This window comes from Artemia franciscana, chromosome 15 (assembly GCF_032884065.1).
Source record: "Artemia franciscana chromosome 15, ASM3288406v1, whole genome shotgun sequence".
Taxonomy (NCBI): Eukaryota; Metazoa; Arthropoda; class Branchiopoda; order Anostraca; family Artemiidae; genus Artemia; species Artemia franciscana.
The window spans coordinates 13,054,040-13,068,534 of record NC_088877.1 but is presented as its reverse complement, the minus strand read 5'-3'; the positions used below and the strand labels follow the sequence as shown (position 1 = coordinate 13,068,534).

The 14,495-nt window shown below is 33.8% G+C and overlaps 1 protein-coding gene across 4 annotated transcripts in view; it reads left to right on the top strand.

Moving 5' to 3' along the window:
• Positions 1–14,495, top strand: part of LOC136036070 (ubiquitin carboxyl-terminal hydrolase 47-like) — a 136,168-nt gene that overhangs the window by 38,959 nt on the left and 82,714 nt on the right. For all 4 annotated transcript variants that reach the window (XM_065718030.1, XM_065718031.1, XM_065718029.1 and 1 more), the window contains 5 exons: positions 304–538; positions 3,443–3,621; positions 6,081–6,255; positions 9,998–10,313; positions 14,053–14,215. In XM_065718030.1, coding sequence (XP_065574102.1) covers positions 304–538; positions 3,443–3,621; positions 6,081–6,255; positions 9,998–10,313; positions 14,053–14,215 — 1,068 coding nt within the window. The remainder of the gene's footprint in view (positions 1–303; positions 539–3,442; positions 3,622–6,080; positions 6,256–9,997; positions 10,314–14,052; positions 14,216–14,495) is intronic.

Sequence of the window (14,495 nt, the reverse complement as noted above, 5' to 3'; positions counted from 1 at the left end):
TGCTTTCTGGACAAAACTTTCTTTGATATTTTAAAGCAAGCATTTGGGCTATGTTGTTGAAGCTTTTGGAAATCCTTTGGATTTTGCATGTGATCTAACTCCCCAAGCCATTCATCTATCTTAAGTTTAAAACACAAAAAAACACATCAACAGCTTCAACAAAAAAGTTCAACAAACAACTTCATTTAAATGTTAATCACCCAGAACTAGGGTTATCACAATATATTTTCCCTATGTATATGTCGCAGCATATATATTGTTGATGTTTCATAATTTGGGTGTAACCTCATACTTTGATTTCAGATCAATCTCGACCAGCACCTGAATCAAACTCTTGAAAATACTGGCTTTTCTTTATCCCTGGAAAGTCGGAACCAGGTTCAAATAGAGGACAAAAATGGGAAACCTCCTCGAAAGAAAGAAAGTGCAGACACTAGTCAGAGTAACGCAAATCCTTCGTATGGCTTACGCCCCTCAACCTCACTGCCTATGCTCACTAATGGCCCCAGTAATTACCCTTCTTATCTCAACTCCCCGAGTAAGTACCAATCCTGATTTTCGTCGCAGGTATCTTTATGTAATATAAGTCTGTCTTGAAAAAAAAAAAAAAAAAAACAAACTCGGATTGTATCACTGTAACTATGTAGGTTAGTGACTCAAATAATTTTCTGCATGTATAATTGACTGTGTCGTCTAATATCTTGGAGAATATATGTTAACATTAATAATGAATCTTCATTATTAATATATATAATATATAAATTTTTCCCCGGGGTAGCTGTTGTCCAAAATTTTATGGTCTACCAATTTTACATAAGCAAGGCATTCCCTTAATGCCCATCGTAGCTTGTACGAAAGTTCCCGCCTCCAATGTTGGAAAATGGTAATGTACAGCCTTCAAACCTTTGCTTTATTCTCAAAATCATCCACATTTAATTCGATAGATTTAGTTGAAAATTTTTTAAACACAAGTATTTCAGTAGATACAATTATAAGTAGTTTTGACATTGTTTCTTGTGACATTGATCCACAAGTTAAAAGAGATGTCGTAATCCCTCTCGTCGATGGTGCACCCCATCGACGAGTAATCACCCCAGCAACAAGTTGAAAGATCTGTCGTAATCTCTCTCGTCGACCGTGCCCTAAATATTTATTCTAATTCCTACATCACAGCAGAACTAAACTGCATCAGGGACATACTTTTTGGAAATGGGTATCCTATTTTATTTATTAATAATACAATTAACCGACGATTGAAAAGACACTCCCGTAAAATCAATGGTAGTTTACCATATGAGAATCCTGATAAGCCCTCGAAAATAATTTACTTTCAATACATCCCAAAAATCACTACAAATTCTAAAAAAGTCTGCACACAAAATAATCTGTGTGTAGTATTCACTTATAATTTCAAAATCATAAGTTTCCTAAATTCTGGTGAAGATAAAACCCCAGTTACTCTCCAAAGAGCGGTCTATCAAATACCATGCAACTGTGGCAAATACTATGTAGGTAGAGAACTCACCAGAATTTAGAGAAGGGCCTACAACTGCATAAAGATGATATCACCAAAGCTTTAATTCTAATATTGCTGCTGTTTCTTTTGATTCTGCTTTAAGCAGCCATGTATTTGAAAATCCTAGCCACAAAATACTTTTTGAAGTATCCACCCTTATTAGCAATAACCTAGGCATGAAGCAGGTAGTTCAAGTAGCAATTGAAATCAGACTTAAGATTAATAATAATATTCCCTTAAATATGAATTTTGGGGATCATTCACTAAATGCTCTATGCACAAATTTAACTAAAGACGATCTTACAAAATATTTCAAAAACCAGTAGATATCAACACAGAACCAGTCACAAATAGACCTTTGAGGTTAGCTGTCAAAATAGCAAGATTAGCTCTAAAAATTTGTTTTAATTCTTCTTCCTTCATTTCAATGAATTACTTTGTTTCATCTCTCTTTATTTATCAGTCCTGGTTGAGCTTCTTTGAAGTAAGGGTTCTGAGACTGTTTAAAAAAAAATTTATTTTAGTTTTATTGGTCGTATCTTGTTGTAAGTTTTTCTTCTTTTATGTACTTATGTTTTGCCGAGGGCGGCCCTTGGCAATAGGGTCGAAATATTCATTCAAATTAAATTTCCACTGTCTTATGAAAATAATTCCCTGTTGTTTTTTGTTGTTTGTCATCCTTCATCCGCACAATATGCCCTAGCCATCACAACCTTTCTTCCATTATAGCCCTAGACAGCGGGATTGAACCACATGTCTCGTACAGTCTACAGTTTGAAATACGGTCAGTTACCCGGGTACCCAGAACAATCTGTAGGCAATTTCTACAGAATTATCTAGCAAATCTTCATCCGCTTTTCGTTGCGCCCATGCTTCAGAGCCGTATTTGAACACTTGTCATTACTGTACCTTCCAATATTCTAATTTTGGCTTGCAGACTTATCTTACTATTCCTCTAAACTTTTTTTAACTATGAAAAAAACAGCCTGAGCCTTGGCTATTCGTCTTTACTAATAATTCTACCAAGGTATGTAAAGCTGCCCACCTGATCGATCCTTTTACCCAACGTCAACTTTTGATCTTCATTTATTCCCAGCCTTTGTGAATTAGTCTTCTTAACATTATTTTTTTTCAAACCCTGAACTCGCAAAACCTCTAAAAGCTCATTCATTTTGCTCACACTTTCATTTGCTCTATTGTAAAATTATGAAAGTGTTAGGTACGTTCTTTTATTTTGGGCATACTGTTGTATTCAGAAAATCACCAAAAAATTGTTATATTTGATTTAGTTTGTTCTGAATTTGAAATCACATGTTTGCAAAATAAAAAGGATAGCAACAGGAGAGTGCAAGGGATACAAGGGCCATACATCAGGGAAAATAAACCTGTTCTTTATGAGGAAATTTCAGCATTTTATACTAATAGTTTGGTGGTAAGAATACAATATTCTTGTGAAGCTTTTCCAATTACCTACACAAAAATAATTTTTGTCTTTGTGATGAGCTTGGTCATCCACTTCGAGTAAGGTTATCCAGTTTGTACGTAAAAATTATAATAAAAAATTACAATCTTTAACGTATCATTGTCCTGCACGAAATACCTTTATATAAAGTAGAGCAAATACATGAGAAAGAGAGCTTAAGTTTGATGACCGCTACGAAAAAGTATGTTGAAGGAGAAAATATGTCAAGCTCTATGAAAAAAAAACTATGAATAACCCCAAATATAAGTTCTAGGGACAAAGCATTCCATGCATGGGCGAACACTCGGGGAAAGATTAGATTGTGCCCCCGACGGGTTGGGTACATATTTATTTTGGGAAAGATATGTGTTTCAGTTGCTTTAAAAGTGATAACTAATTCACTTGCCACCAATGGCAAAGTTTGGGATCTCTAGTTAACCTCTCAGTTTGATTCTTTATTTTAGCTGGTTTCGTTGGTCTTGTTAATCAGGCAATGACCTGCTACCTGAATTCATTGTTGCAGACACTTTACATGACTCCTGAATTCAGAAACGCCTTGTATCAATGGCGCTTTGATGAATCATCTGAAGAAGCGGCAAAAAGCATCCCATACCAACTTCAAAAGCTCTTCCTTCTACTTCAGGTATATTAGAAATACATCTTTTGGGGTTTTCTTTATTTTACTGCTTGTTCGGCGAGACTCTGAAATAGTCTCTGTTTTAAATATTGAGAATTTGTAAATTATTAAGTATTTAGAAATATGAAAGCTGAAAAATTCCTTTGGAACATTTTTTTAACGTTATAAAGACAGACAATGTGCTGGTTGAAAAATCAGATGAATTTATGTAATTTATAATCAACTATGACAGTTGATGACACTCAGTGGGTTTTGAACATGAGGTTGTCATTTGATGAGTGAGGAGCATAATTACCCTTTCCCACTAGATTTTGAGAAATACCGGTTTTTGTACTTCTGTTCAGAAAATCGAAAATTCCCTTTGATTGTTTTTATTTTTGCATTTTCGGTCTAAAATACTAACTTAATACCTAGAACACAGGCATTAGATCTTCATTGGATGCAGGCTTTAGAAGCCAGCATGTTTTCAGTTTTTATCCACAAGACTGAAAAACTGAAAAACCAATTTTTAGTTTTTTTTTTTATTTGTTGATCTTGATTGTTTTTTACGCCTTTTCAAAAGTTTTTTTGTAATCTTTTAACTGTTTGTACTGTTCCCTTTTACAAATTAAACAAATGAAAATATAGAAACATGGGTATACAATTTAATAATCCGAAAGGTCCGTATTGTTTAAAGTTGTTGGACCTTTCGTATTAGTAGCACAACGAATAATTTGTGCTATTTCCTATAATTCACTTTCCAGTATTTAAAAAAACATCTATGATGTTTTTTTTTATCTTTTCTATTTTCTTTTTAATAAAATTTTCTTTTTCAATGTACTATTTTCTTTTTAATCACCTTCTAATATTGTGCAGAAAATACCAAACATTTTTAGCGCATATTTAGACAACTATGAAGTTTGGAATAAAGCTAAGAAAGTAAAAAAGTGATTACATATTAGGCAACTTGTAAGGGCTTTAGATGAAGTAGCTTGAGAAATTAGACATTATGTAAACAGAACTTTTCTGAGAATAGAAATGGCAAATGTATTTGACACTGTATTAGAGTAAATTAGGACGGTTATAGAGTTAGTTCAATTTCTGGATTGTTTTGGGTCATATACATCTTATTGCATCCGTGTCCATATTATAGACTACTAATACGGATGCGTACGCCATTCATTTTTTCAGGTAAATTTGTTTTAATATATATTAATCTCTATGTAATCTGTATACGGATATTCCATAATCCTAATAAATATAGTCCCAATTAATCATATAGCCTGGGTTGGGGATAAAGGATAAGCTCCCTTATATCCTTGAAGCTGGGAAGTATGTAAAATATGTCAGACGGGAATTCCTTGAGTATTGTGCATTTAAAATGTTTAAGACGACCCACTTGCAGCCCTAAGCCCATGGTCGATGGACCATGTAGCCTTGGGTTATAGATTAGCTCTTGCGAATATACCATTTATATAGGCTATAGCCAAGTTATTGAGCTTTATCCAATTTGTAGTATTTTGTATAGTTCTCTGATTGCATGGTTTCTCAGCTTATTTTGCGCATTTATTTTCATTCTATATCCTTTTTTTTATCAATTTCTTAGACCATACCATCTTTCATTTACAATTTATACAAATAAAACTAATAAAACGGTCATAATATTTTAAACAAGAAAGTGGACGAAAAAACTTTTAATAATAAAAGAAATTTGAATATTTCGGCTTCATATGCGGATGCCTTTAACAATGGAAAAAAAAAATGTATAAACATAAAAAAAACAGAAAAAAACTAGCTTAAACAAAACCTAAAAAGAAGAAAACAAAAAATGCTGAACAGATACAAAGAAAAAGACGAAAGGAAACTCACATTTAAATAAATCCTATCTCGTGAAAATACAAAGCACAAGCCAGGAGTTCTGCTGTATACTTTTGTTTACGTATGTTTCTGAATTAATCATCTGAATAGGTTTAAAAGAGGCTTTTCAATTTAAAATCTTACTTATAACCTAGGTTTGAATTTAATTGGTGAAGATTAAATAAACTCTAGAAGAAGTCAAAGGCTATAACTGAACACAGATCAAGGATATATTATTGTTTACTATAAATTAAATGGATTATTTCATTAGCAAATATCATTTACTATGTAAATGACAGTAATTACTTACTAAGTAATTTTCATTTACTTCTAATTCATTAGCAAATTAGAAAATATTCATTATTCATATAATGAATAAAAATTCATTAGCAAATATAATGCATTAGCTGAAATACGCTGGCTCTTTACAGAGTTATTTAATTCTGACAATTATTTATAAGGTTGAAGCTTGTTTGTGGCTGATTGTGAAGCCACAATCTTCTCTTAATTTAAAGTTTTTTTGCACTGTCTTGTCTAAATATTTTACGCGTTTTACTATATTTTCATATGTTTAAATTTGAATACTTTTTTAAGATTCTCTGTCTGAGTTTCATATGGTTTATTTACAGACATCACAGAAAACAGCGGTTGAAACAACGCAATTAACCCGAAGCTTTGGATGGGACTCGAGTGAAGCTTGGCAACAGCATGATATTCAAGAGCTCTGCCGGGTCATGTTTGATGCCCTTGAACACAAGTTCAAAGGAACTGAGCATGCAGATTTGATCTCGAGACTTTATGAAGGTACACTAAATTTTTCTTTCGGGGTATCTTAAAATAAATAAAAAAAATATTTATAATGCAATATGGCAAGCATATTTGGAGGGAGAAAACATTGATTTGAAAATAAGATCAACTAAAAAAGTAAAACAAATACAGCTCATATACCCTGAGTAGCCCCGGTTAGGTGGAATTTAGATGGCAATATTGTCCTATATTGCTGTCCTTGGTGAAAGGTATATATCGCATTTATTACTTTTAAAGTTCTTATCTGACGTACCTGATGTAATTTCTATAAGCGTTTTCTAGACTGTTGTCAAAGGGAGGGTCAGTAGGAGAGTAAAGGTCAGGAGGATCGAATTATGACTAAACGTACATGTTTTGCTGATTCTCCCTTTGAATTCAGCTCAGCGAACTGAACCTTGGCAATTATTTTACAATTGAACTTCAGACGATATATATCACTTTAGATGCTTGAACATCTCAGATGCGACGTTTATCCGTAACAGTAACGATATACCAATAAACCTAAACATTTATATCTGATTTGTAGACTTTATAAAGTCATCGACAATTTATCGTTTGTGCATGTTAAATGGATGCAATATCTGTTATAGCGTCTCTGTTATAGTGGAGAGAAAGAGAGAGATAGAGAAGAATAACCAGCTTAAATCTCTCGGGCCTTGAATGGATCTAGGTGTTTACTCTCTGAAAAATATCCTCTACAGAAAATAACCCCCCCCCCGATAATTCCCTGCATGGAAAATTTTCCCTCATGGAAAAAAAAACGTATTTGTTTAATTTTGTTTTCCCCAGTATTTTCCGTGGCCATAGAGCATTACGGGGGAGATTAAGTTGAAGTGCTTGTTGTTTTTGTTGTTGTTGAATGTAAAACGATGTGAAACTTGTTAAAGGCTTATATGTTTTTTTTTTGGTTTTTTGTTTCTTGCTATTTCTTGTTTTCTCGTGTTTAGAAAAAATGGTCATTGTTTTTTGTTACTTTTTCCATACTGGTATACAATCTTCTCTTTCAATTGGTGAACCATAAACTTGTAGATTATATACACGGGCATAGCTCCAGCATTTTAATTACGGGAAGAGGCAAGAGGGGTCTCTATCCGGAGAGTTAAGGGGCATGGGGTCTATGATAATTTTTCTCCTATTTATTGGGGGGGGGGGGTAACTGTGTGTCTTGTGTGTAATTGTATCTCTGCTTCTTGTTTCCTTTTTTTCTGGCCATAGAGCCTTGTGGGGAAGATTAAGTTGAAGTGTTGAAGTACTACCCAATATATTGAAGTGTTAAGTTGAAGTACTACCCAATATATTTCCCAACTATCAAATATATTGGAAAATTTTCCATTATAATGGAAGAACCGAGCGTGCTGAACCTGAAAGAGCGTCTACACAACTATTCCATTTTAATTCAAACACAACTATTCCTAACTATTTCTACTAATCATAACTATTTGTTGTTGTTTGTAAAACGCTGTGAAACTTGTTAAACAATTTTATATTTCTTGTTTGTTTTTTCAATATTTAAAAAAAAAATCACTGAAGTCTGGAATTAGGCAAGGTGAGGTTTATCCCCTTATATTTTTCATATATGTTTAGTGGAGTGTTTTCGTTCACTATCTACATCCCTTATCTCTTGGACTTTATGCTGATAATATTATTTTACTTAGTAGTTCTAAAGCTAGTCGAATTAACAATGGTGATTCTCTTTCTAGTAAGCTCAAAGACAGACGCCTTTTTATTACTGTTAAAAAATGTCATCCCATCAATGGTAATAACCTGAATCAATTTCTGACAGCATAATCATTTCCGGTTTTTTATACTGTTGTTTATCTGAGGTTACCTTATTACACCTCACGGCCGTCCAAAGGAAAAAACGCGTACATAAATGAAAAGTCACTTTCCGAGTTAGCTATACCACTGAATTCAGCTTAAAGAGGGAATCGAGTGGTATATGCAAGATTGTCCTAATAAACTCCCCTGCAAAGATTTTTCTGGCAAAAACACATGTCTACAGCATTTTGTCCCGTTCGCCAAAGTTGAAAAATCGACATTTAGCAGCGTCAGCGAACTTCTTTATGTATTTTAATTTTATAATTGGAAAGAATACTGTGTAAAACTAATCCTAACAACTTTCCACTTCGATCCTGTGTCTAGTGTGGCGTAATGGGTGGGAAAAGTGCCGCCAAACTTGAGAGACATTGAAGACGATTACATTTGGACGACCGTTCAGCTCTAGGTCCGATAGTACCTCTGATTTTAAATATTCAAGAAAAAATAAAAAGTATTTGGTTCAATAGTAGGCTACGTGGTATCTATCGTCGTGATATTTAAGTTCTCTTTTTAACGCAGTTGGCCTCCCGCAATCCCTCTTTTTCGAGATGTTAAAATCTGTGATTTTGCTTCAAGTCGCGTTTGTTATTTTACATATTGTAAATATTTGCTTGGTTTTCCAATTTGTTTTAGTAACACTGAATTGGTTTTGAGATTTAAGATTAAAGAGTCGTTGGAACTGGCCACTGTATATAAATTATATACAGCATAATCACGACTTAGTAATATTTGGCTACTACAGTCTTGGCGCGTATAAAAGCTCCGCCCATATCCTTCTTCATCATCAATTCAGTGTATATTACCCTGGAACAGGTATTTTGGCAGAAACTTTCTCAAAATGCCTTTGAAACCAACTCGAGACTTTGAAACCGACTTGTAATTTCTAAAAAAAAACATCTAATAATAACACCACACTATTAACTACAGATTTTTATATATTTGTTGAAATAAATTAATTTAAAATTGGATTCTTTAAAATTTAGTGTTACAAAGGTGAAGCCAATTTTTGCGTTCAAGGGAAAATTTGACTTGTCTACCCGCGAAAAAAAATCTAGTGTCGCTTATGTTTCGACGTTCTCCGGAGTACTTGCATCTTGGTTTAGCTTTGTATAATGATTGAGATAGGGTCTAAAATTTATTCTCTATGCATTTCATTTTTCTTCGGGGCTTAAGATTTGGTATTTTGATTGTTTTTTTTTACGTTTTTTTTTTATTCAGTGCTGTTTTTCAGCTTATTGTAAAGCGTTGAATAAGAGAAAGATTGAGCTGGTTAGGACACTTTATGTGGATGAAGGATGACATACTGCCAAAGATTGTCCTTTTCGGCCAGCCGTCTAGGCCTAAACGGAAAGCAGGTCGTCCGCGGTTGTGATGGGATGATGACGTAAAGAATTATTTAAGGGAAATAGGAACTTCCTAGGAGGATGTAAAGAGGGTGGCTTTGGATAGACTGGGATGGAGGAGGAGCGTGCGTAGCTGTGTTGGCCTCAGGTTGCCTGCTGCTGTGGTAAAGTTGTTAGTAGTAATAATAGTATATGCTCCTCCGATTTTATTGGAAATAGATATTATTGCATTGGGATTCAATAAGTGCTTTTGATTGCAATTCAATAATTGGTATTAACCATTAAACAGGGCACGATGTAAGGGTGGGACAGAGAGGGCAAGCCCCCCGGGTGGCATGCCCTGGGGGAGGCAAAATGGGCTAAAATTGAAAAAATTATAATATTACAGTACTGGTATTGTAGCGGGGGGGGGGGGCAAGTCAACATTTGGCCCCCTTTCCTAAGAAAAAACCTGTCCAGCTCTACTTTAGACCGCCAAGAATTAAAAAAGCCAATTGCAACAAACTTATTGAACATGGGGCTGGTCAAATTGACCTCATTGGATTGTGGCTTCCATGTTTATGAATTTTTGTTTATAGGTAAAATGACTGACTACCTAAAATGCCTGGAGTGCAATCAGGAGAAAGCTCGTGAAGACACATTTTTGGATGTGCCACTTCCTGTTCGTCCATTTGGATCCAGTGCAGCCTATAGTTCAATTGAGGAGTCCTTAAAAGCGTTTGTGCAACCTGAAACTTTGGACGGAAATAATCAGTATCATTGTGACCGGTGTGGGAAAAAGTGTGATGCCCACAAAGGACTAAAGTTTAGCAAATTTCCGTATCTTTTAACTCTTCATTTAAAACGATTCGATTTTGACTATAGCACTCTTCAAAGGATAAAATTGAATGATCGGTAATTTTCTTTGACATTTAATCTTCTCCCTTTCTGTATATACCAATCCTTACGTTCTTCCTTTCTTCTTCCTCACTGTAATATTGATTCGTCTCCAGGTTTGCCACCGATGCCAAAAAGAAGAGTATTTGGCTAAATGTCCCAAACAAACGAAAAAAATGATTAATTTTTGCGTTTTCTTCTTTTTTAGAAAAACTGAAACACTTCTTAAATTGTTCTTCATTTTCAGTTGAGATTTTGGGGTTTTTTTTTTTAAATGTATGTTTTTTCTTTCTATCTTACATGTGGACCTAAAAAACACTCGTGAAAACAATCTGTAAGAAAAGCCCAACTAGACAGCAAGAACGAGTATATATACTTTAAAAAAAACTAGAGTAGTCACAAAAGGGCAGGTAAAAATACATGGAAGTAATAAAAATCTGGAAAGTTAGTTTGTGATTTATCACAAAGGGTGACAACCCTTGTCATGTTCAGTTTTTTTCTATACTTTTCTCTGAGATTGTACTGTTTGTTGCTGTTTAGATTTCAATATAGCACCTCGAAGGATAAAATCGAATGATCAGCTATTATATTTTGCTTTGATCTTCTTGCTTTCTCTGTAGATTGATTCGTCTCTAGGCATGCCATTGGTCGCCCCCGAAAAAATGATTTGGCTAAATGGCCCGAAAACACTAAAAACGGAAACCTGATTAATTTTTGCCTTATTTTTTTCTTCGAAAAACTGAAGCACTTCGGAAATTTTTGATTCATTTTCAGTAGAGAATTCGGGATTTTCGTTCTGAAGCGATTTTAAATGTATTTATTTTTCTATTGTACATAACATAGGCCTAAAACACACACACGAAGACAAATTGCAGGAAAAGGTCAACTAGACAGCAAGAAGAAGTATAGATACTTGTAAAAACATCTATAACTAAAACTACTATGTAAAAACTATGTAAAAACTAGTCAAAAAAGTGCAGGTAAAAATTTGCTCGAAAGTAATGATAATCCGGAAAGTTAGTTTCTGGTATAAAACAAAGGGTGGCAACCCTTTTTTTATACTTCTCACTAAAATTATACCATTTACTGTTGTTTTGATTTCGATTATAACACTTCAAAGGATAAGATTGAATAATCGCTTGTTGTCTTTGGCATTGGATCTTCTTCTTTATATATTGATTCGTCAGGGTTGTCACTTGTTTTAAAGAAAAAAAGGTTACTTGGCTACAAGTCCCGAAAACACTAAAAACGAAAACCTGATTAATTTTTGCATTTATGTTGTTTTTTCTTAGAAACACTGAAACATTTCAAATTTTTTGTTCATTTTGTTTGAAAATTCTGATTTTAATGTACTTTTCTGTAAGTTTTATACGTACTTTTCTCCTTCTTTTTGTGTTCAGGCCTAGAAACATATGTAAAGACATTACAAAAAAAGTCAAACTAGAGAGAAAAAAAAATACATACACTTAAAAAAGAGACTAGACTAGTCAAAAAGTGTAGGTAAGAAATTACTTGGAAGTAATAAAAATCAGTAACGTTAGTTGGTGATATATTACAACGGTTGGCAAACATGTTCTTGTTCAACTTTTGTTGATACTTTTCTCTGTCATTATAACATCTGATGTTTGTTTTTTATTTCGATAGTAGTACTTTGAAGCATAAAATCGAATAATGGTTTTTTTCCTCGACCTATACTTTCTTTTCATGTTTTTATTCGATATTTCATTTTTAAAAACTTTATTCACGGCTGCAGCGTCAAATGAGCCATTCAGGTGTCAGATAAATTGAGTCTAGTTTATATGCTTTTGGCATGTTAACATTACAAAGACGTAATATTTACTCAACTTTTTACGTTCATAAAAATATTCTGTAAAAATTTGGATATAGGAAAATAAAATCACAATAAATTCATTTTGGAAACTAAGCACTAAGTGGGTTTTTAGCAGCCAAATTGATTCAATTGCATATTGAAATACATTAAAGTACATTGGTTATGGTTAAACACGTGAGTAAACCAAAATAATACTATTAAATTATAAAATTATATAAAATAGATATATAAAAACAATAAAAACTTAAATAAATTAAATTAGAAAAATAAAAAAATTCTATAACAGATTGTATAATTATATAATTATTAAATATATCGGATAATTTTAACACTCCATGCAGGAATTGGAAACAGGCCAAGTGTTTCAGTTTTAATGCTTCTTTGTTTGCCTTATGTTTATAATTTGTTTTATAAAGTCGTATAGATAATTTCATATAAAGTACCTAGGCTAAATGGCTATGAATTAAGTGACCCTGATCAAAGTGACTTCAAGTAGAAGAAGGGTATTTAGCCACAATCAAAAAACGAAAACTGCTTGTTTTTGGGCTGATTGTTTTGTTGTAACAATTTTTCTCGAGTAACATAGTTGGTCTTTTTGCCACTCATAGGCTATACATAAATAATTTCTAAGACCACACTGCTTTTCCATTTACAAATAAAACTAATCGAAAAACGGATATAACATTTTAAATAAGACAGTATTATTTTAAGTAACCGACTGACTGACCATTTTCAAACAGGAGACAGTACGAAAAGTGTGGTTCAATCCTGTTTTCTAAGGCTATAACGAGAGGAATATTGAGATGGCTAAGGCACGTTCTTCGGATGAAGGATGACAAATTGACAAAGAGTATCCTTTTCGGCCAACCGTCTTTAGCTAAAAGGAAAGCAGGCCGTCCATAATTGGGTTGGGAGGATATCGTAAAGCAAGATTTAATGGAAATGAGAACTTCCTGGGAGGGTGTAAAGAGGGAGGCTTTGAATAGGTTGAAATGGAAGAGTTATACATAACAATGGACATTAAAATTGACTAAATTTAATCTGTTAATAATAATACAAAATTGTCGTTTTGTGTGGACAATCTGTGAATGGTTGTCAGTCTAGAATTTCTTTTGTCTCTGGTAGTTAATGGGAAATCTGGGATGACAATGGGGGATGACTCCTATCTGTACTTACCGTTTTCTCTTTGCTAAAGGAGAGATTGTGAACCCCTTTGTCTCCCTGATTGATTTTTCCTTGGTCCATTCAGGTCTGTAAACTACTCGCTTATTGGATACAAATTCACGCATAGTTAAGATTATGAAATATGTTCAGATATGTCATGTGAAATATTTCCTTTTTTTCCCCTGCACTTGTTGGTAATTTTCTTTGCTGGGATTACGCTTCTTCTATTATTTTTTAGTGATTGTACATCTGTTTTCTTTCTTTTTCCTTTTGAAGTGCTACTATGGTTGTTTTAGGGCATATATTTTGATGCATACGTTCTGTAAAGTATGTACTAATCTAATAATGGTATGTATGTATATACACAATAATAATATGTGAAGCATATGCGGTGTAATAAGTCCCGAGATTGTTGTAAATGTAGAAAAAAAAACTTTTTCGTTTGCTGACCAATGGTCTGCCTAGCGTAGGTACCTATCTCATGATTCTCTGCCGTTGGCCTGAAGTGTAATGTGTCGTTTTTATTTTGGCTTCCCGATTTTCCCAGTTTCTCCAGGAGCTGGGAGCCAGTTTCTCCAGGAACTGTTCAACTACCCATTTGGAGCTGGGTTGACTTTTTTTGCCTCTAAACTTAATGCTAAATGTCATAGGAATTTTGATTCATTAAATTGGTAAATATTGTCTTTCTTTTTCTAAATAAACTTTCATTAATTTGTGTTTTTTGGGGTAGGGATTTTTATTCTAGAAACTTTTTATTTCCAGGGTAACTTTTCCAGAGATCTTAGATTTGAACTCATTTCTCAAGGACTCTAAAGATGTTAGCGGTGATACAGATGATTGTTTATCCGAAGGCACTGATCTTGATGATGATGCAAGCCACCGAACTCATTCAAGCAAATTGTCTGATATTGAATCGCAAGTGGGGGTAAGTTTACTTCACCCCTCTTCCTGGCTGCTCGTGTACCTCCTAAAATTTAGAATACATAGATATATGTGTATTTCAAACCTGATAAAGCCATATATAAAAATTCACTGAACAATCAGTGGCGTCACTGATTGCACTGATGCAAAAACTGATGCGATCAGCGGCGTCGGTTTAAAAAACTTTAGGAGATAATCTGGGAGGAGGGGGAGCTTAAGTTGAATCGTAAGTTGGGGTACGTTTGTTTCACCCGTTGTACTTGTTGTTCGCATTACCTCCTAAA